The sequence below is a fragment of the Mastomys coucha genome, unplaced genomic scaffold (assembly GCF_008632895.1).
Source record: "Mastomys coucha isolate ucsf_1 unplaced genomic scaffold, UCSF_Mcou_1 pScaffold8, whole genome shotgun sequence".
NCBI lineage: Eukaryota > Metazoa > Chordata > Mammalia > Rodentia > Muridae > Mastomys > Mastomys coucha.
In genome coordinates, this window is record NW_022196914.1 from 8,172,169 (window position 1) to 8,197,692 (window position 25,524).

A 25,524-nucleotide genomic window follows, 5' to 3' on the forward strand; every position below is an offset into this window, starting at 1 on the left:
AAAAAAAAAAAAAAAAAAAAAAAAAAAAAAAAATCTTTAGGATATAATGGAAGTACATATATCTGACTTCAGTAATTTAATAATCACTCCCCATAGAGATAGCAGAGTGGATGAGGTCATTGATAAAGCTCTCAAATTGATGCCAACATCAAAGTGTTATAACAAAAATAAAATCCCTACCTCTAAATCACAATCCCCGGGACCAACATTTTTAGATTGTTATCAAATGAAACAAGATTGTCCCAGTGGAGGACTAGAACATACAGACTAATTCATAATAATATCCCAAAGCTCAAACCACTTTCAAATTTCAAGATGGTTACAATGGTTGAATCCTCAGTAATATATTATTCTTTTCTTCCTATTTACAGTGTGCTGAACCCCAGAAAAGATGTCACTTATAAACTCCTACATGAGGCCTGCAGGCCCTGAGGGTGTTCTACTTACAGCTGCTGGGCTGTTTCCTTTGGACACCCTCACCCAGTACACTTAAAGTTTTAAAATCCCTTTTTCAATCATTTTTCTCATGACTTCCAAGAGTAACTTAATATGATTTTTATCCATTTAACAGATTACAGTCTCTGGCACAAGAGTGTCCTGTGTCATTGGTTGTATTAATGGCCATGGTCTTAGTTTCACTTATGTTCCTGTGATAAATACCCTAACAAAAGCAAAGTAAGGGACAAAGGATCACATAACTCACAACTCTAGATTGTGGCCCACCAGTATCATGGATGTCATGGTGACCTGAGCTTGAGAAAACTGATCACATTATGCCTGCAGTCAAAGGACAGCAACAGACACATGCAGACTTGTGCTCGGTTCAGTTTCTCCTCTAGGTCATACAGTCCAGGACCAGAGATTAGTGCTGGATACTTTTCTTGCTAGCTCCTCTCACATCAATTAACATGATGGAGAAAGTCTCTCAGAGGCATGTCCCTAGGCCAACCCAATCTAGACAATGTCTCACTGACTCTCCCTTCTCAAGTAGTTCTGCACTGTGTTAAAATAACAATTAAAAATGACCACCTCACCCATCAACTGAATTTTTAAAATTATTCCTTTTGCTTTTTGAGATTGTAATTGTCATTTTCCTGTTCCCTTTCCTCCCTCCAAACTTTTCCCTAAATGCCTTGTCCTTTTTCAAATTCATGGTTTTGGTTTTTATTAATTGTTGTTATATACATGTATGTATGTGTATATGTATTACTAAATACATAAGTACAACCAAGTTGGTCTATATAATGTCACTTGTATGTGTGTCTTCAGGGATGACCATTTGGTGATGGTAAAACAATTGGTATGCTCTACCCTAGGGAAGACTATCTCTCCCACTCTCAGAATTCCTTAGATGTCTATAGTTCTTTGTATAGGGCTGAGATTTCTGGACTTCTCCCAACCTCTTTCACATTAACATGGATCAGGGATCATTGTGGAAGAAGACACAGAAAGACTATAAGAGACATAGAAACAAGGAGTTTGCTGTAAGATTATATCTCCTAGAAAGTGCACCCGCAAACATCTCACAAACATGGCTGTCTAAACATGAGCTGAAGATCAACCAGCATTAGCAAACCACTAACTTGTGCTCTCTTACCTCATGTACCCATGAAGACAGTGGCATCAATGAACAATGGCCTCCTAAACCAGATCTCTGACCCATAGTTACAAACCCCTGTGGATACACTCAGCATCCAACATCAGAATCCCCTGTTCGCCAAGTGGCTGGAGAAGCTGAAATTGGCCTGTCAATTTCCTCCTTGCTTGCAACCTGGAAGTCTGAACATATGTTGTTTCCTTCTAGCTCCTGCCAAGTGACTTGAGGTCCAGAGTTATTCTGCTGTGACACTGAATAAAAATCAAACTCTCGTGTAAGAAAATTATGAAAGCACCATATTTATTCCTCTAGCTGTTGGTGTCTTCATGAGTGGGTCTACCACTACTCTCCTGCAGCCTGTCATTCGAAGAACATTCTGTGGCAACACAATACCAATACTACCTGTACATTCATTCGCCTCAGACCTTCTTTTTCCAGGTTCCCCCTTTAAACTCAGTCTCCTGAGGGAGCTAATCTACAGCTCCCAACATCCCTGTGCAGAGTCCTCAGTGAGTGAAGAAGGGATAGCAAGACAAAGCCTTTAGAAAGGATGAGAAATGCAGAAAAAAAAAGCAAGCTGAGTTTCATCCTCTGATATTTCTCTCCAAAGCCTTCACACACTCACAAGTGCAATTCTTCAGCCTTAGGTACTTTCTTCCTACAGGTCAAACTGGTCTTGTGCCTACAGTCTGGATTTGAGGTGATCAGACTTCTCGGAAGATAATTACATGGTATTTCAGATGTGAGGAAGTTGCCCAGATGAGCTGGTGTGGCCTTCTACCCCAATCAGTCAAAGAAAACTCCTCAGCTTTCCAGTGGTGGGTGGCTTTGCTCCTGCATACTTGAGAATGTTGTCACCATTTGTAGCTTGAGATTAGTTGTACTGCCACAAACACTAACAACAGCACCAAACACGGGTTACTCTTCAAAGGGATGAAGCAGGATGCTTGCCTTGGAAGTCCTTTTCCATAAGCCCTGTTTCTCTTTGTATTTTCACACCATCCTAAGTCAAAGCTTTTTACAGTTAGAAAGCCACAACTACCAATGTGTAACAATCACAAGTAAATGAGTGCTTATTTATAATCAAAAATGCTTTAACCCAGAATATTCCAACTTCTTCAAATAGTCTATTAGTGCTATTTAAAGCTATTTAAAAATTACCAGAATAATTTAAAACAATTTTCCCTTTTAAGAAAATGAAAGTGATTTTTTTTAAGTCCAATAACTTTATTTAAACGTTTTGAAGGCCAACCAATATTTCCTAGCTAGCAAAAAATCCTTTGTGATGCCTCCATCCCCTCTTCTTTTTCTCCTAATAAAATCCCCCATCCATTTTCCTAATAAGACTAATCTTATTAATATGTTTACATGAAGACTCATCATTCTTATATTGTTAAGACCAACTTGCGGTTTGATTTTATTCTCACAAATAAAATTAGCAAGGACCTCCTGTGCCTCAAAAGGCCTTTTCATTTGGACAAACCATCCCTGGCTAGCTGTGAGGAGTCAGAGTGGGAACTGAGGAGGAGGAGCTACAGAGGAGGGGGCGGCCCCTTCTATTCTGATGCAGCCTTCACAGAAAGGCTGGACTGCACAGTGTTGCCAGAGTGGGCCAAATACATTTTGCATCAACTGCATCCTTTTCTCTTTCACTAGCTTGGCTGAAGACCTGACTTTTCCATCCTTCAACTAAGAAATTTTGGATCTAATTAAATGACATGAGACAAGAGGAGAGTGAAACGCCTTGCCAAGATTTATTGATGATCGATAATTTTCAGCTAATGTCACTTTCTACAGAGCTTCTGTGCAAAATTCGTATCAAAACACAACTTAGATCGAATACCATGCAGCCTTGCCCCTCAGAGAAATTACAGTATTATTTTTCAACATTTTAAATGTCTCAATATGTCACACCTACCCTCCTTAAATAATTACTTATTAAACCTCATCTTTCTCAAATACTATGCCTAGATAAGTCACCCATCCCCCCACCCCACATTCATTTGTGAGCATCAGAGGGAGACTTAGGATAGGAAACATGCTCCCAAGACACTCCACCCCATCTCCTCTGCCACACTGCCACACATCAGACTCTCCCACAGTATTTATTTAAATAGTCAAATTTTCAACTTTTAAAGAAAAAGAAAAAGCAAGCTATGGGTGGCCTGCTAACCACAAATGAGCAAATACCCCAAGTCATAAAATTCCCTTCTGCTCAGAATACCTGGTCAGAAATACAAAATGGTGTTTACCAAATTCTACTCCAAGTTAAAAACAGATCACACTAAAAACTGTAAAACTGAACTTGAACCCACAAAGTACCAAGATCCAGAATTGTCTTTTTTTAAATGTACACTACACATTCTTTTCTTTTTTTTTTTTTTCGTTTAGTGTTCAGTTGTTTATTTGTGAGAAGACCCACACAAACTATGCTGCCCATATGGAAATCAGGACAATTTGCAAGAGTCAAGTCTCTTTTTCCACCAGATGGTTCCAGAGATCAAACTCTAGCCCTCAGGAAGATGCTGCATATAATTCATCAGAGGACTCCTGGTCCATTCTATAGAATTAGACTGTAATTCTACATCTGCAAGTCTTGCAGCTGTGTGTTTGTAAAACAAACTAGGCACAGAACATTGCAACTCCTTAACTCTTAAATCCAGCAGTGGGGCTTGCCTCTGCAGTTAAACAATATAGGCTGGGGGCCAGCTTAAAGCTAAAGAAAAGCTGGTTCTGTATACTTTAAATCTAGAATAATATTTCCCAGAAGTATTTCTGATGTAGTATTACAAACAGCAGAATACTCTTATGTAATAAAATTCTCCTACAGTGTGTACAAACCTATGGTGACCTGCACATGTGGTAACTAGGAAGTAATTTTACAATAAAGAATGAACAAATTCCATACCCAGGTAATGACAATGACACTTAGTTTTTAAACTAAGACTTGTTAGAAATAACTTTGAGTTTTAAATAGCAGAGACCTAAAAATGAGAAAGCCCAGTTAGAATCTACAATTGTTAAGCAGAGAAGTCAAGGAACCTGATTGAGGATTTTCTCAGCCTGAACCCACTGCACTAGTCCAAGATTGGAATTCTTCCTCTCAGCCTCTGGCACTAGGATAACACTCAGGATTCATAAGGAGGTGATCTCTGCTAGCTCAGGTTCTGTTGGAAGGATGAAGCTCTATACTCAGATATTCTAGGTGGGTTCATGTTCCCGTATGTTTCGGGTTTTGTCCCTGAGTTTTTTTACTTCACAATACGGCATCTAGAAAGGATACACAACCTCTGCATCACGGCATAATGAAGACTATAACCTCCCAGGACATAAACATCTCCAATACTTTCATATAAGTATGCCAGAATTAGTATTCATTAATTAATCTTAAAATTGAATCATCTTAGCTTTTAGAAAATATACTTTAAAGCCTAAAATTCTACTTCCACGCCGGGTGTGGTGGCGCACACCTTTAAACTTGGGAGGCAGAGGCAGGTGGATTTCTGAGTTCGAGGCCAGCCTGGTCTACAGAGTGAGTTCCAGGACAGCCCAGGCTACACAGAGAAACCCTGTCTCGAAAAAAGAAAAAAAAAGAAAAAAAAAGAAAAAAAAATTCTACTTCCACAGGCAATAGGAGTCCTACTGTATGATGCTTCTATACACGTACCCAAAAGGGGGGTTTAAAAAGAAGCCAGCATAAAAGCACCAATAGAGGGAACAATTCAGTCTTGAATATAAAACAAAATAAAATTTAGTGTGTATGTATATACATATACATATACATATATATGGTTAACCTGTAAAGAAAACAACTCTTTTTTGCATGAGCTATAGTTACGTGTGTTAATTATTGCCTTTGTACACTTGCTTCTCAAGAGTCTAAGAAGTGGGCCTGGGGAGATGGTACAATGAGTAAAGGTACTTGCCTTACAAGCCTAAAAGCCAAAGTTCACACCTCTTGAACTCATGTAAAGAGCTGGATTCAATCTTTAACACCAGTATTCCTAGCACAAAAGGAAATCAGAGATCAGACAGCTAACCACCCAGAGGTTAATTAGGAATCTAGCCTAGATACAACCAAGAGCCAAAACAAGAGAGGCCCTGTCTTAAAATAAGATAAAACTCAAGAACCAGCTCCCCAAATGTATTCTTTGACTTCTACCTCTATTATGTGGCATGGACACATATACATTCATATACATGCACACACAATGTGGCTCATTTGTTGTTTTAAAGAGGAGAATCATGGAAGGAAAAGCTTATGGCACAAGCTTATAATGCACACTACTCAGAGGTGGAAGGATTGGAAGTTCAAAGCCTACCTGGGCTTACAGGGATAGTTTAATGCTAGTTTCAGTAGCTTAGAAAGATCTTACTACAAAATAAAAGTAAAAAGGATGAGGATAGAGGCATGTGGTAGAACACTTGCCTAGCACACACAGAGTTCTGGGTTTAAAACAGTATTATACACAAACACACACACACATACACACATATACACACACATGCATACGTACATATATGCACATATATAAACACATACACATATGCACACACACATGTATACACATACACACACATATATAATCACAGAAGACAGAGTTGTGCCTTTGAGGACAAAAATATGTTAATCTAGTAAATCAAGAAAAAGTAGTTATTAAATGGTCAATAACCAAATGAGTCAAAAAGATTTCTAGACCAAAAGAAATATGCTCACTTCCTCTCTAATTCTCTCTCTCTCTCTCTCTCTCTCTCTCTCTCTCTCTCTCTCTCTCTCTCTCTCTCTCTCTCTCTCTCTCTCTCTTTCTCTCTCTCTGCCATAAAAAATACCAACACCATTTTATACTTGTATTGAGATTCAACAATCAAGGCAAGACTTCTCATAAACCACACACTCCCTTTAGAATCCCCATGAAAAGTTAAGTGGATTTGTAAGTTATAAGCCTGCAAGTCTAGCAAGTACAGGAAGAGCATAAAGTAGATGGTAGATGGGAACATAAAGTCTTGGATGTGAGGAAAAGGGAAACTGGTCAATAGACCTAAGAAACCAAAACTGTGGAGTGCATGGGAGTAGGCACTAGAGTTAAAGGCTGTACACCTGGAGACATGGGTAACTTCTGAAGGTGGTGCACAGTAGGGGTGAAAATAGAGATGCTGGAAAATTCAGACCTGGGCTTAGAAGATGTATCAGTCAGTACAGTGTTTTCCTTGCAAGCATATTAAACTGAGTTTAATCCCTAGAATCCAGGTTTTTAAAAATATATAAGCGTGATCAAGAAGGCAGAGAAATCTCTAGAGTTTTCTGTCTGGCCAGTCCAGCCTACTAGGCCAGTTCCAGGACAGTGAGGAAGCCAGTCTCCAAAACACAAGTGGATAACACTTAAACAATGGTATCACAGGTTTTCCTCTAGCTTTACATGTATGTGTACATATCTATGCACATGTACCTGCATACATACATACCCATACCCACATGCACCCTTACCACACATACGCATACACACACACACACACACACACACAAAGTCAGAATCCCTGAATCAAGCTCACACAGAGAGGAAAGAAATTGTTCCTCCCCATCCTGGCAGAAGACAAGTATGTCACTGAATAAAGAGTGTAGGAGCAGAAGAGTGTGCCTGGAACAGATGAAGATAGGTGATATATGAAATTGAGAACACTGTAAAAACTTGTAAGTCTGGGGTCTTAGATGACACTCCTTTCCTGGCTCCCAAACGTTAATAGAGCCTAATGACCTCCAGAGGGTTCAGAAGAAAATTTTTTCATGAGATTAACCATCCTATGAAAAAATGTACTCAAAATAATAATATTTTGTATAATTCTTGGAAATAGCTCAGTTGATACTCATGGAACTCTAACCACCATTAGACAGATTCATTTCATATACAAAGCCCTAAAGATTACTGAAGGAGGCACTCAGAAATATAGGGAAAAAACACTTATGAAATGCTTCTTTTTTTTTTGAAATGCTTCTAATATGAAAGACAAAAAGATAAATGTTAACAGAACAGCAATAAATAAGAACCTGAAAGAAATTGGCAATGTAAGATGAATAAGACAATAAAAGGGATGGCAAGAATCCTATCTCAACAAATGTAAATAGCAATAATTATGAGAAATAACTCATTTGATGTGCCTTTTGATACAATGATAACTACCTTGATTGTTTGTTAAATTATGAATGAGCATCAATTATAAAATAAGCCCCAACTTTGGATAAATAAAATGAAAATAACATACACTCTAAAACTGGTGGAAGGAAAACCAGAGAGATGAGCCTCTGTGTGCAAGAACCAAAGTCAAGGAGCTGTTTGAAATGTGGATCCATTCAGACAAGTGAAAAGTATGGAGGTTTTTCTTTACCTTTCTTATTTCTAATCTCTTTTTTTATTTATTTTTTTTCTTGAAGACAGCATCTTTTACACAGTCTTGGCTTGTCTGGAACTTACTGTATTGCCCCAGCTGACCTGGAATTTGTGGTGATCCTCCTACCCTGGTTTCTCAAGGATGAGTATCATGGACATGTACCACCAAACCCACCAAGAAAGCTTTTGAAAATTAAAAATATAACAGACATTTTCAAATCCAGTAGTTTGGAAGATAAAGTTAGAACAATCTCTCAGAAAGGAAAAGAAAAAGGCAGAATTAGAAATAACACTTGCTTTGACAACATTTGTACTAGAAGACGAGACAGAAAATATCAGAACCAGTTAAGGATGACTAATGTTTAGCTCTAAAAATTATGGATTTAAGGAGGGCATGATATCAAGATTATGAAATACACACACCAAGCCCAGCACAGTGGTTCATATCTGTAATCTCAGCACTTGGGAGCTAAGACAATAAGCTTGCCACAGTTCTACAAGTCTGAACTACATAAAGTATTCCAGCCTATTCAGGGCTACAATGCAAGACCTTGACCTCCAAAATTTAAAAAATAAATGGATAAGCAAACACACTGACATCAGGACTTTAAACTACAATCTTATACCCAGCTAAACTATCAACTTAATGTTGATATTATTAGTAATATAATACAAAATATTGTATAATGTACAAAGTATCAAAACCTTTTTGTCATTGATGCTCTCTTTCTTCAAAACAAATAAGAATTTTAAGAATAAAAAAGGAGAAGTGATATCCAAGAAAAGGATCATACAATACAAGAGAGAACTAAAAGACAGGTCCAAACTGATATTAAAGTAAGAAATTACTCCAAAATGGAGCAGAAAGATAATGATCAAAACATTAATGTCATTACATAAAACCCTTTATTGAGGGACTAAAATAAAATAGTAAGAACTATGTGAAAGTAAATAAGATAACAGTCATTAAATTCCAGAGAATGTACAGGAGGAACAACATGTGCTCATAAACCAAAACATGATTATGCTGTAAATTTTTACACAAGCATAATAATAATAAAATCTCTGAATATCATTTTAACTTTTCTTCAAGCTTTATTTTGTGAAAACATTTTTAACAAGAAAAGAAAGTATTAGCAGAGAAAGGGATGTGTCAAATAATTTGATTTTTTTCCATTTCAGGAATTAAGTAAGATATAGTATCAAATTTTTACTATCAAGAATAACAACATAAATAATCTATTTTAAAAGCATATAGACAATAGCAGGAAAACATTAACCATAATCAACTCTGTATAGTCAGAAGCACAGAAGGGAGGGGACAGGGAAGAACTTATGTACTTCTTCACTGAATGTACTACTTTTTCATTCATTGTATAATGCCCTTTCAATTTGGAAATCTATGATATTTTTATTTAAACAACATCAGGAAAAGAAGGTGAAGTTCACCCAAGGGAAAAGCCAACTGTTAAAGTTCCAGCTGGTGAATAGGTCTCAATAGTGCCAAATACAATAGGAAGAATGGATCGAGGCCAGGAGTGGGATTTACAGGAAGGAGAACCCAGGGATGCTGCCAGAGCCAAAAAAAGTGTCTTCAACTTTGGCTCACCCAGTCCTAAGAAATGGTAGTGAGAATAGCAGGTCTTGGAAAGTTAGCTGACTCACTAGTGCAGAATGAATGAGTGTGTCAGAAGTGAGCAGGTCAGTGAGTATCTCACCTCAGAAATAATAGTTTATAATAGTTTTTCTAACATAAGACTAGATACTACTTTAGCATTTTCTTCATTTTTCTTCTGGGGAAATGATTTTTTAGTGTAATCTAGCATAAATATTGTTCTTATTCATGTAAATAAACATGGCTCAGGACAACAACCTAATGGTATACTGTTCAGCTGTAGCCATGATCCAGCCCAGTAGCTCTCATCTCTTTTCTACATGGTTCACATAGATGAAATACCGACTCCTGTCTCCAAATATAAATACTGTGCACTTACAAAGTCTGGTAATTTTAAGATAAAACCTTCATCTCCTTAAAGCTCCTATGGAAGCCTGACAGCCTGTGAAAGGGCCCTCCATCTCCATCATTCTGCCAGAGATGAGTACCATCTACATGTCACAGTGCTAAGGTGCATGACATTTCTGTGAACTGATGCGGGAATGTATTAATTCTGGGACCTCAGAGCTCAAGGTTGTGTGTATATTCTTCTCACTCATGAGTTTTCAGAGGCTCAGGATGCCGTCTGGGAGCACACATTTTCCAGGATCAGGGTCACTGTTATGCTCCCCAGAAAACTCAATAAACAGTATCTGATGATCAAGAAAATGAAGGTTTACATGTGGGCAAAGGGTGACTGCAGCTGAAGAGGACAGTGAATCTTCGCATACTTGTCAAGTATGTGAGAGAGTAAAGGGAAACTGATATGTTAAAGCTATGTACTTTGGATTGAGGAGTACAGAGGAAAAAAAGGAAATACATCTGCCTGCCAGGCTCACACAGAGGGCCTGATACACTTAATCTTTGGGTCATAAGTTTGCCTCCTTATTGGGCACATTGTTGTTAAGAGGATCAGACTGATATAGTGGAAAAAGAAAGTCACTGGCCCAGGAGTCAGGGGATGCAACTAATCTCAGCTTGGCCACCACACAGCGCATTCTAAAACGAAATACCAGCACTCTGGACTTGGAACCACTCCTGGGGCAGCAGCTCCATTAAAATGCCCTTGAGTGAGAGCCACTGCACATGTAGGTGACCCAATACAAATCAATGGTAGAGGCCAGGCAGGCACTTGGCAAAACCTTTTCTGAGCCCGGCCTCAAGCCTCAGGGGCCTCACCAATGCAACATCACTTCTCAGTTTGCATTTACCGATGACCCCAAGTGCTCTTCAGAACCCCTGTTTTGAACCCCTTTACTACCCTGACACCATCTCCATTTGTCAAGCTGAATTTTTTGTGTTCCTAAGGAGGTTCCATATACAGAACCCATTGCAGATGAGCATTGCTGACAAAGACACATACTGGAAAAGGTTTTGGCTATTTTATTGAGAAAAGGTCAGGGTTGATGTTTCCACAGTACAGCAGTTTTTTTTTAAAAAAAAAAAAATGTAAGAACAAAACAGGTTGAGTATCTCTGAAACTTTAAGTGCTGGCATGACATCACAGTTGGAAAATTCATACCTTGTGGTGGCTTGCAGTCAAAAGGCAGGGGCAGTTAAGATAGTGTACAAAATTATCTCCAGTCCAAATGTCTAAGGTATCTAGGAATCAGTGTATTTTGCAATTAGACTTGGATTCTACATTCTAAATAATGTGTGTATGTATATTTATCAAAACTGAAAACAAATCTGAAACCCCCAAAACTAAGCATTTCAGACAAGGAATACTCTTAAAAAGAAAGCATTTAACTGGGGGCTTGCTTACAGTTTCAGAGATTTAGTTCAGTACTACCATGGCAGGGATCATGGCAGCATGCATGACCCTGGAGCCAGTAGCTAAGAGCTATGTTCTGATATGCAGTCAGAGAGAGAGGCGGGTAGGGAGGGAGAGAGAGAAAGCCTGGCCCGACATGGGCTTTTGAAACCTCAAATTCCACCCCCTAGTGACACCCTTCCTTCAAGAAGGCTCTACCTACTCTGATAAAGCAACAGCTCCTAATCCTTCTAATCCTTTCAATAGTACCACTCTTCAGTAACCAAGCATTCAAGTACATGAGCATTCAAATACATATGGGCCCATTCTTATCAAACCACCACACACTGCAATGGGGAAACAAACTAATACATAACCTTGTAACAGAATAAAGAATCTGATTGTCACAATAAGCCCAGAGCCAAGTATGGTGGGCAACACCTGTAATTCCAGCACTTGAGAGTTTGAGGCAGGAACACTGGGAGTTCAAAGACATTTTTCCCTATATAGTGAGTTCAAGGCTCGCTTGAGTTACAGAGATCTTGTCTCAAAAAATGAAAAAAAAAAATCAAAACATTGGATGGAATTCAAAGATGAAAATCTATACAGGTTATACAGCATGGAGTTTACCACACACACAAACATAAGGTGTGCTGAGTGAACTATATCAGTGCCAATCACCTGACTACCATCTTACACATAATCTTCCCAAATGTTATCATGAGGGGAACTGTACATTCTCTGTATAGCATCTTACACTCCATTTCTCACTTTTTCCCTTTATATAGTGAATTTCATATATATGTGTGTATATAATTTCATATATATGTGTATATAATTTCATATATATACACACATATATGTGTGTGTGCATACATATATATATATATACACACACATATATATATAAAAAATAAAAATTATCCTATCTACCTCCCATCCACCTCCAGTCTTCTTATATCCTCTAAACATTCCCATTCCCAACTTCATATCTTCTGGGGTTTTTTATAAGCCACTAATCCCAGTTATTGTTGTCCATATATACACAGCTAAGGGCCATGCATTGAAGCCTGGAAAACCTGCCTGTGGCCACACCCTCAATAAGGAATGCTTCTCTTTCCCCTGTTTTTCTCAATTACATATTTAATTTTTTTAAAGGAGGTAAGTTATAGAAATGAAGATCAATTTCACAAAAAACAAAACCATATTAATTGGGGCTAGATATGTGGCTCACCCGGTTGGTAGAGTCCTTACTGCAAAAGCTTTGAGGACCTAATTTCAACCTTTAGCAACCATGCAAAAACCCAGGTACAACAGCATGTACCTGTAATCCTAGATTTGGAATGACAGAAGTAGAAAGATCCCCGGGGTTTCTGACTAGGTGGATCACCAAGCACCAGGTTCCATGAGAAACTGCCTCAATAAGTAAGATGGAGAGGGAGGGAGACACCCTAAATTGACCACTGGCCTCAACATACATGTACACACATGACATGCACACATGCTAGTGCACATATATGCTCACATGTACACTTAAGAAATTGAATTAATCCATCCAAGTTTGAGCAAAAATATAAAAATCACTGTGCTATTAAAACAGTCAAATAATTTTACTGTTTAAAAAAATTACTGTTTCTCTGTCTTTCTAGTGTTCCTGTGTAGCTTGTAAAAGCATTTTTAATTTCATATATTTTCATTTTTGAAAAGATCATAGCCTTTCCAGGAATGCTAGCACCATGCTAATTTGGATATGACTCTAATAAATATAAAATCGGATCCGGGATATCATGCAATTTGCAGTGCTAAAGCAAATCTCCAAAGGTGCAAGGCCTTTCCTCACCCCGGTCTAGGTAATCCTTAATGCTTGCGCCATTTTTATTTGTTATGCTGAGAAAGCATGTCAGTTTTAAAAAGCAGAAAACCTTCACCAAAGAAAAATAAAAGGGGAATTTCTCAGTCTGAGATACTGTCTCCACCCCCTACAGCAAACACCATGCTTCATTGCATCAGCCAGACAAAATGATGTCCTTGGCAGTGACACCAACAGATGAGAAATCTGTTATGTTTTAAAGGTCAGACGGTTCAAGACCTTGCTGGGATCCTCACCAGTGCCATAAAGGTTAGAATTTATTTTATCTTATATTCATTCAATAGACTTAATTTAATAATTTAACTCAGCTAAATACAACTTTTGTTTAGTTTTGTGAGACAGGGTTTCTCTGTGTAGCCCTGGCTGTTCTGGAACTCACTCTGTAGTATAGGCTGACCTTGAACCCAGAAATCTGCCTGCCTCTGCCTCCCAAGTCCTGGGATTAAAGGTGTTCACCACCACTGCCCAGCAGGTAAATACAACTTTAATTCAGCAGCAGACACATTACATAAGCATTAAGAAACAGAAGTGTTGAGCCAGGCAGTGGTGGTGCACACCTTTAATCCCAGAACTTGGAAAGCAGAGGCAAGTAGATTTCTGAGTTCGAGGCCTGCCTCGTCTACAGAGTGAGTTCCAGGACAGCCAGGGATATACAGAGAAAGCCTGCTTAAAAAGAAACAGAAGCATTAAAAGGAAACAAATCAGAGCCTGGAAGTTATGCAATTATCTGGGGACCACAGAGTATGTTTGAGGATTTGAGTCCACCACACTTGCTAGGTATGAGATGAAGACAGGCGCAGAGCCCACACAAAGCTCTATGAAGTTACATTCCATGCAAATATGACCATGAATGCAAACATGAGGAACTAAAGGACTTGGAGCAAAGCTGTCCATATGATGCCTTAGACTGATGAATCACCACCCACTGCACTGCTCTACTGCCCATCTTCGGGAGCCCAGGCTCCTGACCCTATTCCTTTTCCCATGACTCAGCTCAGCCACCTGTGTCGACTAACCTTATAAGCAACTGTGCTCAAACGCTACATGGAAAGGAATGGTGGCGGGCTGGGTGATGGAACACACACACAAAGCCCTGGGTTTAACTCCCAGAACTAGGAAAAAAAAAAGAAAAAGAAAATGAACGTATCTTCAGAATTAGAGTAAATTATAATGATAACCTCAATTCTACTTAAAATTATAAATTATATTTATTTTAAAAGTCAGCATGTATTAGCGCAGAATTAATAATTCACAGATTCAAATACTCTTGAAAATACTAGAATTTGGAAAACAGTGTGAATTGTTGTCAGAGCAATGTCTTCTTAATGAGATTTTGCTTGAACTACAATTAAAATGAGATTTAGCTTTCTGAACAAGAATAACTGCTAATCCAGAGTGTCCAGAAAGTCTATTGAGAAGCCCACTGTCCACTGTATCTCACTATGTCAGACAACATATGATGAAGCAATTGAACTTTTTAACAACTTCAGAAAGGAAGCCAGACCAAAATGACACTGTCGCTCAGCTTTCAAATCATAGTTAATATAGACCACTAGGTAAAATAATTTAGAGGTGTTCATGAAATACCTTTATACTTTCATTATTGACAGGGAAGCGGAAACAGACCAGCACACCCTCTGATCTTCCCACCCAGAGGATGAGTTTGCCAATAGGACACTGAGAATACCTCAGAATGTAGCTAACTATGCCAAAGGGCTGCTAAACAATACCAACCAGGGAAGTGCTTGACCCTTAGCTTCTTTAAAATGTGTTAGTGAAAAAAAAAAAAACCTTTGCTGGAGCGGGAAGCCCTAGAACACCCAAGGAGGAAGTAGCTTGCCACAGAGGAGAAAACTCCACTGCCTGCAAGAGACAGGAACAGACCAACCAAGAAGAGGACACGGATTGTGCAGAGAAAGAGCCTCCAAAACCTAAAATATCTTCAGCCACCAAGCCTTGGACAAATTACCCATGCAAAGCTCGGGCATTCCTTCAACTGCCTCCTCCCCCTCCCGAAACACCCTCCTAGCTTAGTGAATGATGGGAATCTACAGACACCCTGTTCTGCATCACAGGTCTCCCGGGGAAAGGCAGTTTCCCACCCTTCAGCAGTTGCAAAGGAGACGTGTAATTGAATCGCAGGAAAGATGATGGGGTGAGGGTTGGGGAGAGGAAAAGTGGCCAGGAAAAAAAGACACACACAGGAAAAAAGGGCAACAGCGACATTCAGACTTGAACTTGGAATTTTTGAATGGCTCAGAATGGGACACTTTGTCACCTCTGGTTTAATTAGAAGCCTGTTTTCAGGATGCTGGAGGGCGAGGTTCATAATCAAGCACTTACGTAATCCTCCTCATTGAGCCCTTGTTTCTCAACAGAACTTTTCACCTCCATGGAAAACTTCTCAAACTCAGGTTTCACGGTCCTCAGTAGGGTGACTGTTTGGAGGGATGAGTATGCTTGCTTAGCTTCAAAGTCGTGTTTGTCTCCTCTCTTCCACGAGCCATCTCCTACGGGAGAAATGAAAATATTTATAATTCCAAGCCAGTCACCATAAAGAGGCCATTCTGTCTTTTCAACTGCAATGTGTCCCTACATGGTACCTTTGGCAGCAGAGGCAAGAGGTATTGTCATAGTTTTGCGCTTAGGTATAATATGACAATGTCAAAATCATTAAAGGAGAAGCTGTCTCTTCGGACACATGTTCCTTTGAAATGTGAGAGAGACAGACAAGCTCTGTTGATGTAATTGCCTTATAATAACCATGGAACTGCAATTGTCAGCCCCCCGGAACTGCGGCACTGCGGAAGCAAAGGGAAGTTTTTGTTCCTTTCCATTCACACTTACTTTCCATTATGAGTGTGTTTGTGTGTATATGTGCAACGAATCTATCTATCTATCTATCTATCTATCTATCTATCTATCTCTATCTATCAAATATCTACAATCCATTACGAAAATGGATTCTCATGTGGCCAAACAAGCATGATGTTATTTGGGCCTAGAATGGCAGGTTACAGTAAAGCAAGAAGATAGATTACATACAAAGTTAGTACTGCTAAAAGTGAGAGGTTAGTGATACTTCTTTCATCTTTCCAGAATGAAAAGGGCAGACTTGGGGTTTTATATCTGTATAGTATCTGCAAGATCATCAAAATTACTAAACAATGTTAAATCAGTGTAAAAATCAGGAATACTTTGAGCACACATATAACAATAATAAAATATACATGATAGGTAGGTAGGTAGATAGATAGATAGATAGATAGATAGATAGATAGATAGATGATATTGATTAATAGATAAGAGATACACAGATAGATGATAGATAGATACACACATAGAAAGATTCATACATTCATACATACATACATACATACATACATACATACATACATACAAACAAACACACAGGTGATGGATGGATGATAGATCTCTTAAACACTTTATATGCATAAGCTCAGTCCTGAAAATATCCTTTCTACTTGACAGATGAGAAAACTGAAGCACAGAGACACTGAGCAGCCTGTTGCTTCACAGCTCCTGTCTCACAAAAGTGAAGGCTAATCAGCTGGGGAGATCTCATTCTCTTCTCTTAATTTCATTTTGGTGGCTTGAAGGATCCCCAAAACAAGATGGACTTCTAACTTATAAAAATAATAAGCTACTTTCCAAATGAATCATCATTATATATCCTACGTCTTTCTGAAAACAAAGTAACAGCACAATCGAATACCACATAAGTTAACTGTGATCCTTAAGCCCCAGTCTGCATCAATAGCTTAAGCCTAACAGCTCAGGAACAAGGGGACCTCTGGCACCTCATGGGACCTCTGAGCATAAGGACAGGTCTATGGTATACACTCTTCAAGTCCAGAAGTCCACTAAAGAATGGCTGTCTCTGGGATCGCTAACACAGCTTGAGCCAGATGCATCTGAACTGTGTGCATATGTGCACAACTCTGATAATAGCCATAGAGGACATCACAGATGTCTTCAAGAGTCTCTGCCAAATTTGAAAATGAGATTTAAACCACATAAACAAACCAATAGTAACCAACCTATAGGAGTTGGGGACAGAAAAACAAAGCAATGAGAAGAGGAAACAAGCTCCTAATAGGAGCCATCTCATGTGAAGACAAGGAGTAAGCCTGGTCCTAAATGTGTAAATAGGATTTTAATAGGTACAGAAGACAGTGGGAAGGCATGTCTGGCAGAGCCCATACCACTGGGAAAAGGTACAAGTGTGTATAGTATCCAGCAGGCAATGAGTGGAAGATGGATCTCAGTCTGGAAGATGAGAAAAGACAGAAGTGGTGAGTGTGTTTGTGGAACCATCTGTTTCATCACAATCCTAATAATAGCAACCATTAGTTAATTGGTTACTATGCCCAGGAGCTACTTAGAGATAAATAAGACAGAGCTGATACCATAGTTCATTAAAGACTAAATCTGCGTTCAACAAAATTCAATTCAAGCCACTAAACAAAATTTGACAAGATTTATCCTCCCTTTTCTTCCTCTTCTTCTTCCTCTTCTGACTTTTCCCAAATCATTAGGAGACCACAGCCTAAGAGAAGCCATGCCTGGTTCTGCAACCAGTGAGAGTGCACAGAAGGGACTCAGTACCCAAGACCCAGGACAGTGTTGAAGGCATTAGCCATGGATGACCCCAAAGCTCAAAAGTTCCCATGGAAGAACCTACTTCCTGTAGACGTGCAGTTTAAGTGCTTACTGAATAATTTTATTGTTTTCCATCACATTTGTTTTTTAATCTTGTGTATGTGTGCATGCTCATCTGTATAGGCACTGCATGCACACACATGACACAGAGACCAGAACAGAGCAGCATATCTCTTCAAACTACAGTTACAGGGGATTGTGAATTGCCAAATATGGATGCTAAGAAACTAACTCAGATCATCTGTAAGAGCAATGCACACTCTCTTACCTGCAGAGCCATCGCTCTAGGCCTTACTGACTCAGTTTCTGATGGAATCAAAGTGTCAAGATCTACTGAAGCTAGGATATAACACATGATGCTTCCCTACCATACTTGGATGCCTAAATTTGGTCCCTAGACTAAGTTTAAGAAGGCATAAGCAGAGATGCATAAAAATTCTGATGTTTCTAGACAAAGGTAATTATAGTCTTTCATCAATGGAGAAGAGTTGTGTTTTCTTCAAGGACTTAAGAGAAATTCTTTACCTTGTGGGCTTTTACACTATCTTAGAAAATATATGGGGAACTAGGACAGCAATGATCTCAGTAAATAAAAGAGGAAGAATATATTTTTCAAAAATGAGTGAAATACAGTCTAATAATGTCAGCAAGCATGACCTAAAATACAATTACTTTAGAGGCTTGTTTTCTAGAAAAACATAGAAATGATAATGCTTACTAAATTCAAGTCAAGCTAAGTAGGTATCTGTTCACAACCGTATCTTCTACGGTGAGCTCTTCTTCCACATTGGGGCTGTTGAACATGAGGAAAGCAAAGGTTGATTTGGCATGGTGTCCCATCAGTGGGGACAAATTTAATTCAGCAGACAACTAGGTGCCTCTGGAGATTTATGAGCAGAACGGAAGAATGGCAGGAGAGGAGCATGCCTTAGGAAATAGCAGTGGATTAGAGTGGGGAGACACTGAGCACTCGCAGCCACAGTAATCCAGGCAAGAGGTTACTCCCAGCCACAGTAATCCAGGCAAGAGGTTAAGAGAGGTCATATATGGGAAGGCACATACCAAAAACACAAAGCGGGCCCTCTAGGAGGCCAAGCTCACTAAGAACTTTTCTTTTCTGTTTTCTTTTCCTTTTCTTTTCTTTTCTTTTCTTTCTTTTTTTTCCTTTGGCATTTCAATATGATAGTACATTTTTTCAAAAAAAATAAATGTTTCTATTTTTATAACCATAAAAAGATATGGCACCCATGAGAACAGAAATAAGATAACTGTACAAGAGGAATTCCCAAACTCTACAATGGTTAGGGAGGGACGGTCACCAGAGAGGGAGATGCATCACAAATGGCGTCAAGGAGGAGGAGGAGGAGAAGAAGAAGAAGAAGAAGAAGAAGAAGAAGAAGAAGAAGAAGAAGAAGAAGAAGAAGAAGAAGAAGAAGAAGAAGAAGAAGAACAGTGATCCTTGGAAGAAAAAGCAGAGTGAAGTAGGGAAGGAGAGGGAGAAATGGTAGTGTTGGTTATTGTCACTGCACATCCAAAGTGACTTCAGAAGGCCCAAAGGCCACCACCAGGCTAAGGTTGGAAACAGGTCTGAAGCCAGAGAGAGTATGGCTAAAAAGATACTGGATGTCAATCCTACACAAATCAGGGTTGGAGCCCAAGGGCTGTCTGCCCTAAAAAAGAAAGTGTAGGATGAGAAGGAGTGGGCTGTGCACAGACTGTTGTTAGTGAGCAAGAATAGTTACAGGAGATACAGAGGCACTAGCAGAACCAGAAATGTACCAGACGCCTTGAAACCAGGAGATTTCTAGAAAGGAATAGTCCGAAACCTCCCTGGGCTGCCCTGGAGCTACGTCATCCCATGTAGCAGCCACCAGCTGCATGTGTTATTATTTAAATTCAAATGAACTGAAAAATTCAGCTCCTTCACCACCTTTGCCACATTTCAAGTATTCAATAGTCAGCCACATGTGGCATGTGACCAGTGGGCACTCAAACAACACAAAATAGATTGTGGCTAGCCCCGTGTGATAGTGTATACCTATAATCCTTGGACTCAGAGGGTTGGGCTACAGGATGATGAGTTTGAGGCCAGTCTGGGCAATTAGTCAAGGCCATGTGCAAAAAAGGTGGGAGACATGAAACAAGACAGGGAAGGAAAGAGAGAAAGAGAAGAAAAGAACAGAGGAGAGAAGAGGAAGAGGAGGGAGAGAGGAGGAGGAGAGAAAGAGGGAGGGAGGGAAGGAATGGAAGGAGGGAGGCAGGAAGGGAGGAAAAAAGGAAGGAAGGGGTGCTATAACAGGAAGTGCCACTAAACTGCATAATTTGGAGGCATGGCCCTCACCAAGGCTAAAAAATTTGTCAAGAAAGCTACTTGTGACCTTGAGGGAATGACTTTCAGGAAAGGTGAATAGGTATTAATGTTATCTTTTTTAATTATGTGTGCATTGATGGTTATTTAATTACCAACTTGGCACAGCCTATAATCATCTGGGAATGAAGGCTCAATCAGAGCCATTGCAGGTGGCATCGTTTCGGGGACCGGGGGTCTGGACTGTGTGTGAGTGAGAGCTGAGCACCAGAACACAGGCCTCAATTCATTGTTCTGTGCTCTCGACTGAGAATGCCATGTGACAAGCTACTTTAAATTCCTGTCTCTGACTTCCCAACAATGCCAGGTTATTTTATCACAGCAAGAGAAAATAAAATTGCTTGAGTGTGTGTGTGTCTGTCTGTCTGTCCATGTGAGTGGAGGTGTACATGTGTGTAGGTGTGAATGTCTACGTACACCTGCGCATGCATGAATGCCAGGAGATGACGTCAAAACCCTGAGAACTGGAATCACAGGCACATTAGGGAGGCCTGGCTTGTTATGTGGGAACCAGGATCTAAGCCCCAATCCCCATGAGTGGCTGGAAGAGCTTTGAAGCACTGAGCCACCTCCTCAGCCCCCAGTGTTAAATTTTCACAACTGTCCTGATGAAGGAATTAAGAAGAAAAAGAAGTCTGCTCCTGAGAAGTAGGGCAGAAAAGAAGATGGTTCTTCATCATCACTTCAGAGTGAGGGAAAGCATGTGCTTTGCCTTGATTTGTTTGACTTTAATATTAAATTAATATTAAATAATAAATCAAGAACGTGAGCTTTCACTGAGTGAAGAAAATCAAAACCATGTATGAAAAGGAAGGCAGCCCGTGCTTAGCAATTCTGTAGCCAGGATGATGGCTCCAATGACTGCTGCCTTTCCTCCAATAACTGGGACATCCTGCAACTCCCAGCACCTACCAAGCACTGAGCACACAGTAGTCCTTCAAAGGGATATCACAGAATCTGCCCAAGAACTAAGTGCCTGTCATTCACCTAGCCGACCTCCATGGCTCATCAGCTCTGGTGGCTGTCAGTGAAAGAATAGCACTCATCTTGTCTCCTCTTATCACTCCCCACAGTCCCAGTGTCACACAGGGCCAGGAATTAGGCTCCCAGGCATGCATCAGTATTCCACTCCACTCTGTATACACAGGGCCAGGAGTTAGGCTCCCAGGCATGCATCAGTATTCCACTCCGCTCTGTATACACAGGGCCAGGAGTTAGGCTCCCAGGCATGCATCAGTATTCCACTCCGCTCTGTATAGCTGCTTTGCTGGAAGCCTGGTGTCCTTCAATCCTCATAGCAATTCTACAAAAAATATTGAAAGCCAATGCTTACAAATGAGGAAATCAAGCATCCAAGAGATCAATCATAGAAACAGAAGCAAATTCAAACCAGGGCCAGATGCTTAAGCCTTGTCCAACCTGGTACAGCTCCTCAAAGCTGAAGTGGCTTCAAGATGTAAGACTGCATCTGCGGTGCACAGCGCATAAATTTAAAAGAAAAGTATACCACAGCAGACCCAAGAGAAGTCCTAACATGATGCCCAGCTACCACTACAGCCGAAGGAATAGGTGAGAATTCCTTTCTTTTTCCTCTTTGTTCCAAATTGGCTTTAGTGTGCCTGTATCACCTTTACGGCAAAGTGTTATAAATGTGACCCCTCCTGATGTCTGTGTTTGACTTTACTTGAAACCTCAAAGTGAGTTCCTGTTGTCTGAGTTCTCAGGAAGGCAAGGCGAGCACAGCAGCAATCCTGGTGCTGCAGCTGGGATTGTGCAAGCACCTTCCCACCATATACCTTTGGAGAAGGTAATAAGGAGGCTAATATGACCAGAGAGAAATGCCGGTGATGCTACAAAAGCATCTGTAAGACAATACTATCATCTACTCTCTAGGTTTTTTTTTTAATACAGTCTTAAAATCTCTTCAAACAAACAAACAAAAGAAAGAAAGAAAGAAAGAAAGAAAGAAAGAAAGAAAGAAAGATAAAAACAACCGGGCAGTGGTGGCGCACGCCTTTAATCCTAGTACTTGGGAGGCAGAGGCAGACGAATTTCTGAGTTCGAAGGCAGCCTGGTCTACAGAGTGAGTTCCAGGACAGCCAGGGCTATACAGAGAAACTCTACCTCGAAAAACCAAAAAAAAAAAAAAAAAAAAAATTCTTCAGACACTTTAATTCCCCCATATTGCAGGTCTGGAGATGATTCTGAGGGCTCACTAAGATTGAGACATTCAGTAATCAGGGAAAACAGACACTCTGTCAACTGTGTTTTCTAAAAGTACCAGTGACAACAGATGACCATCCTCTAGAATAGCGATTCTGAGCCTGCGGGTCATGATCTCTTTGAGGTCTCATTATCAGATATCCTACATATCAGATATTTACATCATGACTCATAACTGTAACAAAATTACAGTTACAAAGTAGCAATGAAATCATTTTATGGTTGGGGGTCGCCACAACATGAGGAACTGGGTTAAAGGGGTGCAGCCTTAGGAAGGTTGAGAAGCTCTGATGTAAAACCAATATAGTTTGTGTGATGAGCCATAGGGAAAAGTGGGTGCCAAAGAGCCTTTTTGGAATCACAGCTCTGATAATGGGGAATTAGATTATCAAAGAAGACCCTTATAATGATACTCCAGAATGAAAGTTTGGGTGATTCTGCCTACTGGATAATGTCATTGGTCACTTCTGCTCTGAGGAAAAAGATGCTTCAGGGTCTAGGGAAGACACAGAAAGGCACCATACTACAGCCACCTCCCTCCCTCCTTCCTCCCAGAATCCCACACTAGCTTTGATATTGAGGAGTCCAACTGAGAATACAATTTCCAATTTTATCAAAGGTAGCCAACCACATACAACCAGAAGTTGAGTAGAGCTTCCGTGGTAGCCAACAAAAAGGACAGAGTCAGCAACAAATGTCTCCCCTCATCTGCTACTCTTGACCTGGTTTAACTAGAATTAAGGAATGACCTGTGGAGTCATGGCTGGTCTCAGTCTTTGATTTTGAAAATGGAGATAGACAGGAAATCTAAGACGCTGGAGCTCTTTCAGGTATAAGAAACCTTTATGTATGTGTCGCTGGTGCTGAATGTATGATTATTCATTTACAGGTGTAATTCATAATGCACAGAGCCTCTTAGGGTGGACTAGCTGTGAGTCAGTGAATGCAGTAGGAGAACGGAACACCTGAAACGTGTGTAGAAAACACACATCAGAGGAAAGTTTGACCATGTAACTACAGTTATTGACATTCCATGTGCAGTAGTAGTCGAAGCAATCTAAGACTAATAATGAATGTGACAAATACCTTCTATGCTTGATAATATCTGCTGGGTAGTTAACCCAAATCCTCTCATGTGTTTATCTGTTACTCAGCCTGATGGATGAGTAACTAGAACAGATGAAGGCTGCACTTAACTCACTTTTCAAAGGTTAAGGTTGTAGCTGTTAACTCTTAGGTCTTAGCAGTTACGAGTTAGTGGATAGGAAAGTCCCTTGGGCTCATTGAAGCCAGAGCCCAAAGCCTGAGCAAATGTAGGAAAAGACATCAGATTTAATCCGAGGCACCAAGTATTCACTGCAATTCGTGTAAAACCATTTTATGATTAAATTTTCAAGAAAATAAAAACTGGAGCTAGAGAGATGGCTTGGCAATTAAGAGCCTTGGCTGCTCTCGCAGAGGACCTGAATTTGGTGCTCAGCCCCACGTGGTGGTTCACAAGATGCACCCCTCTGCCCTCTGTGGGCACTAAGCACACGTGTGGTACACAGGCATACATGCCAGGCCACACTCATTTTTTAAAAAGGAAGAAAGAAATTTAAAACAGGTAAAAACAAAACAAAACTTGAACCCACAGAATAAGGTTTCTAACATATGAATACTTTAATTATTTAAAGTAGTTAATGTTGCCCAGGCATGGTGTTATACACCTTTAATGCCAGCACTTGGAAGACAGTCCAGTGGACCTCTGTGAGTTCAAAGCTAGCCTGGGCTAGCTGTTCCAGGACAGCCAGGGCTACACAGAGAAACACTGGCTCAAAAAAATAAAATAAAATTAAGTGGTTAACTTGATGTTTCTAAAATTTTAAATACATTTTTTAAATGTGTATACTAAAAATAAAGCTGGAGGGGTTGCTGAAAAGATAGCACAGAATGAAGAGCAGGGCTGCTCCTTCAGAGAACTCAGAGTTGGTTCCCAGCACCCACGTGACAGATCATGACTGTCTGTAGCTCCAGCTCCAGAGGATCCAGCGCTTCTTCTGGCCTACCTCAGGCACCCACACAAGTGGTACACGGGCACACATGCAGACAAATATACACATAAAATATAATAAAAATTGAAAAATTAATAAATAAAAATGGGCTTCCACAATGGTTCAGTAAATAAAGACTCCTGCTACCCAGTCCTGATGACCTGCACGCAGCCCCCAGAACTCACATAAAAGCAGAAGAGAAACAATTCCATAACATTGTCATCTGACCTCCACATGCACACAACCGGTGCACACACACACACACACACACCACTCACACACACACCACTCATACACACACACAGCACTCACACACACACCACTCATACACACACACACCACTCACACACACACCACTCATACACACACACACACACACCACTCACACACACACCACTCATACACACACCACTCATACAAACACACACACCACTCACACACACATACACACACACACCACTCACACACACATGAATACGCACACACATACACACACACCACTCACACACACACACATACACACACACCACTCACACACACACATACACACATACCACTCACACACACATACACACACACACCACTCACACACACATGAATACGCACACACATACACACACACCACTCACACACACACACATACACACACACCACTCACACATACACATACATACACACCACTCACACACACATACATACACACATACCACTCACACATACACATACACACACACCACTCACATACACACACACAAACACACACACATACACACCACTCACACACACATATACACACCACTCACATACACACATACTACTCACACATACATACACACCACTCACACACACACATATGTACACACCACTCACACACACACATACACCACTCCCACACACATAAATACACACACACATACACACACATCACTCACACACACATACACACACACCACTCACTCA

At 40.1% G+C, this 25,524-nt stretch overlaps 1 protein-coding gene across 4 annotated transcripts in view; it reads right to left on the minus strand.

The window, feature by feature from the left end:
* Positions 1-25,524, minus strand: part of Npr3 (natriuretic peptide receptor 3) — a 72,056-nt gene that overhangs the window by 28,603 nt on the left and 17,929 nt on the right. For all 4 annotated transcript variants that reach the window (XM_031360018.1, XM_031360017.1, XM_031360016.1 and 1 more), the window contains exon 3: positions 15,601-15,767. In XM_031360018.1, the coding sequence (XP_031215878.1) occupies positions 15,601-15,767 (167 nt within the window). The remainder of the gene's footprint in view (positions 1-15,600; positions 15,768-25,524) is intronic.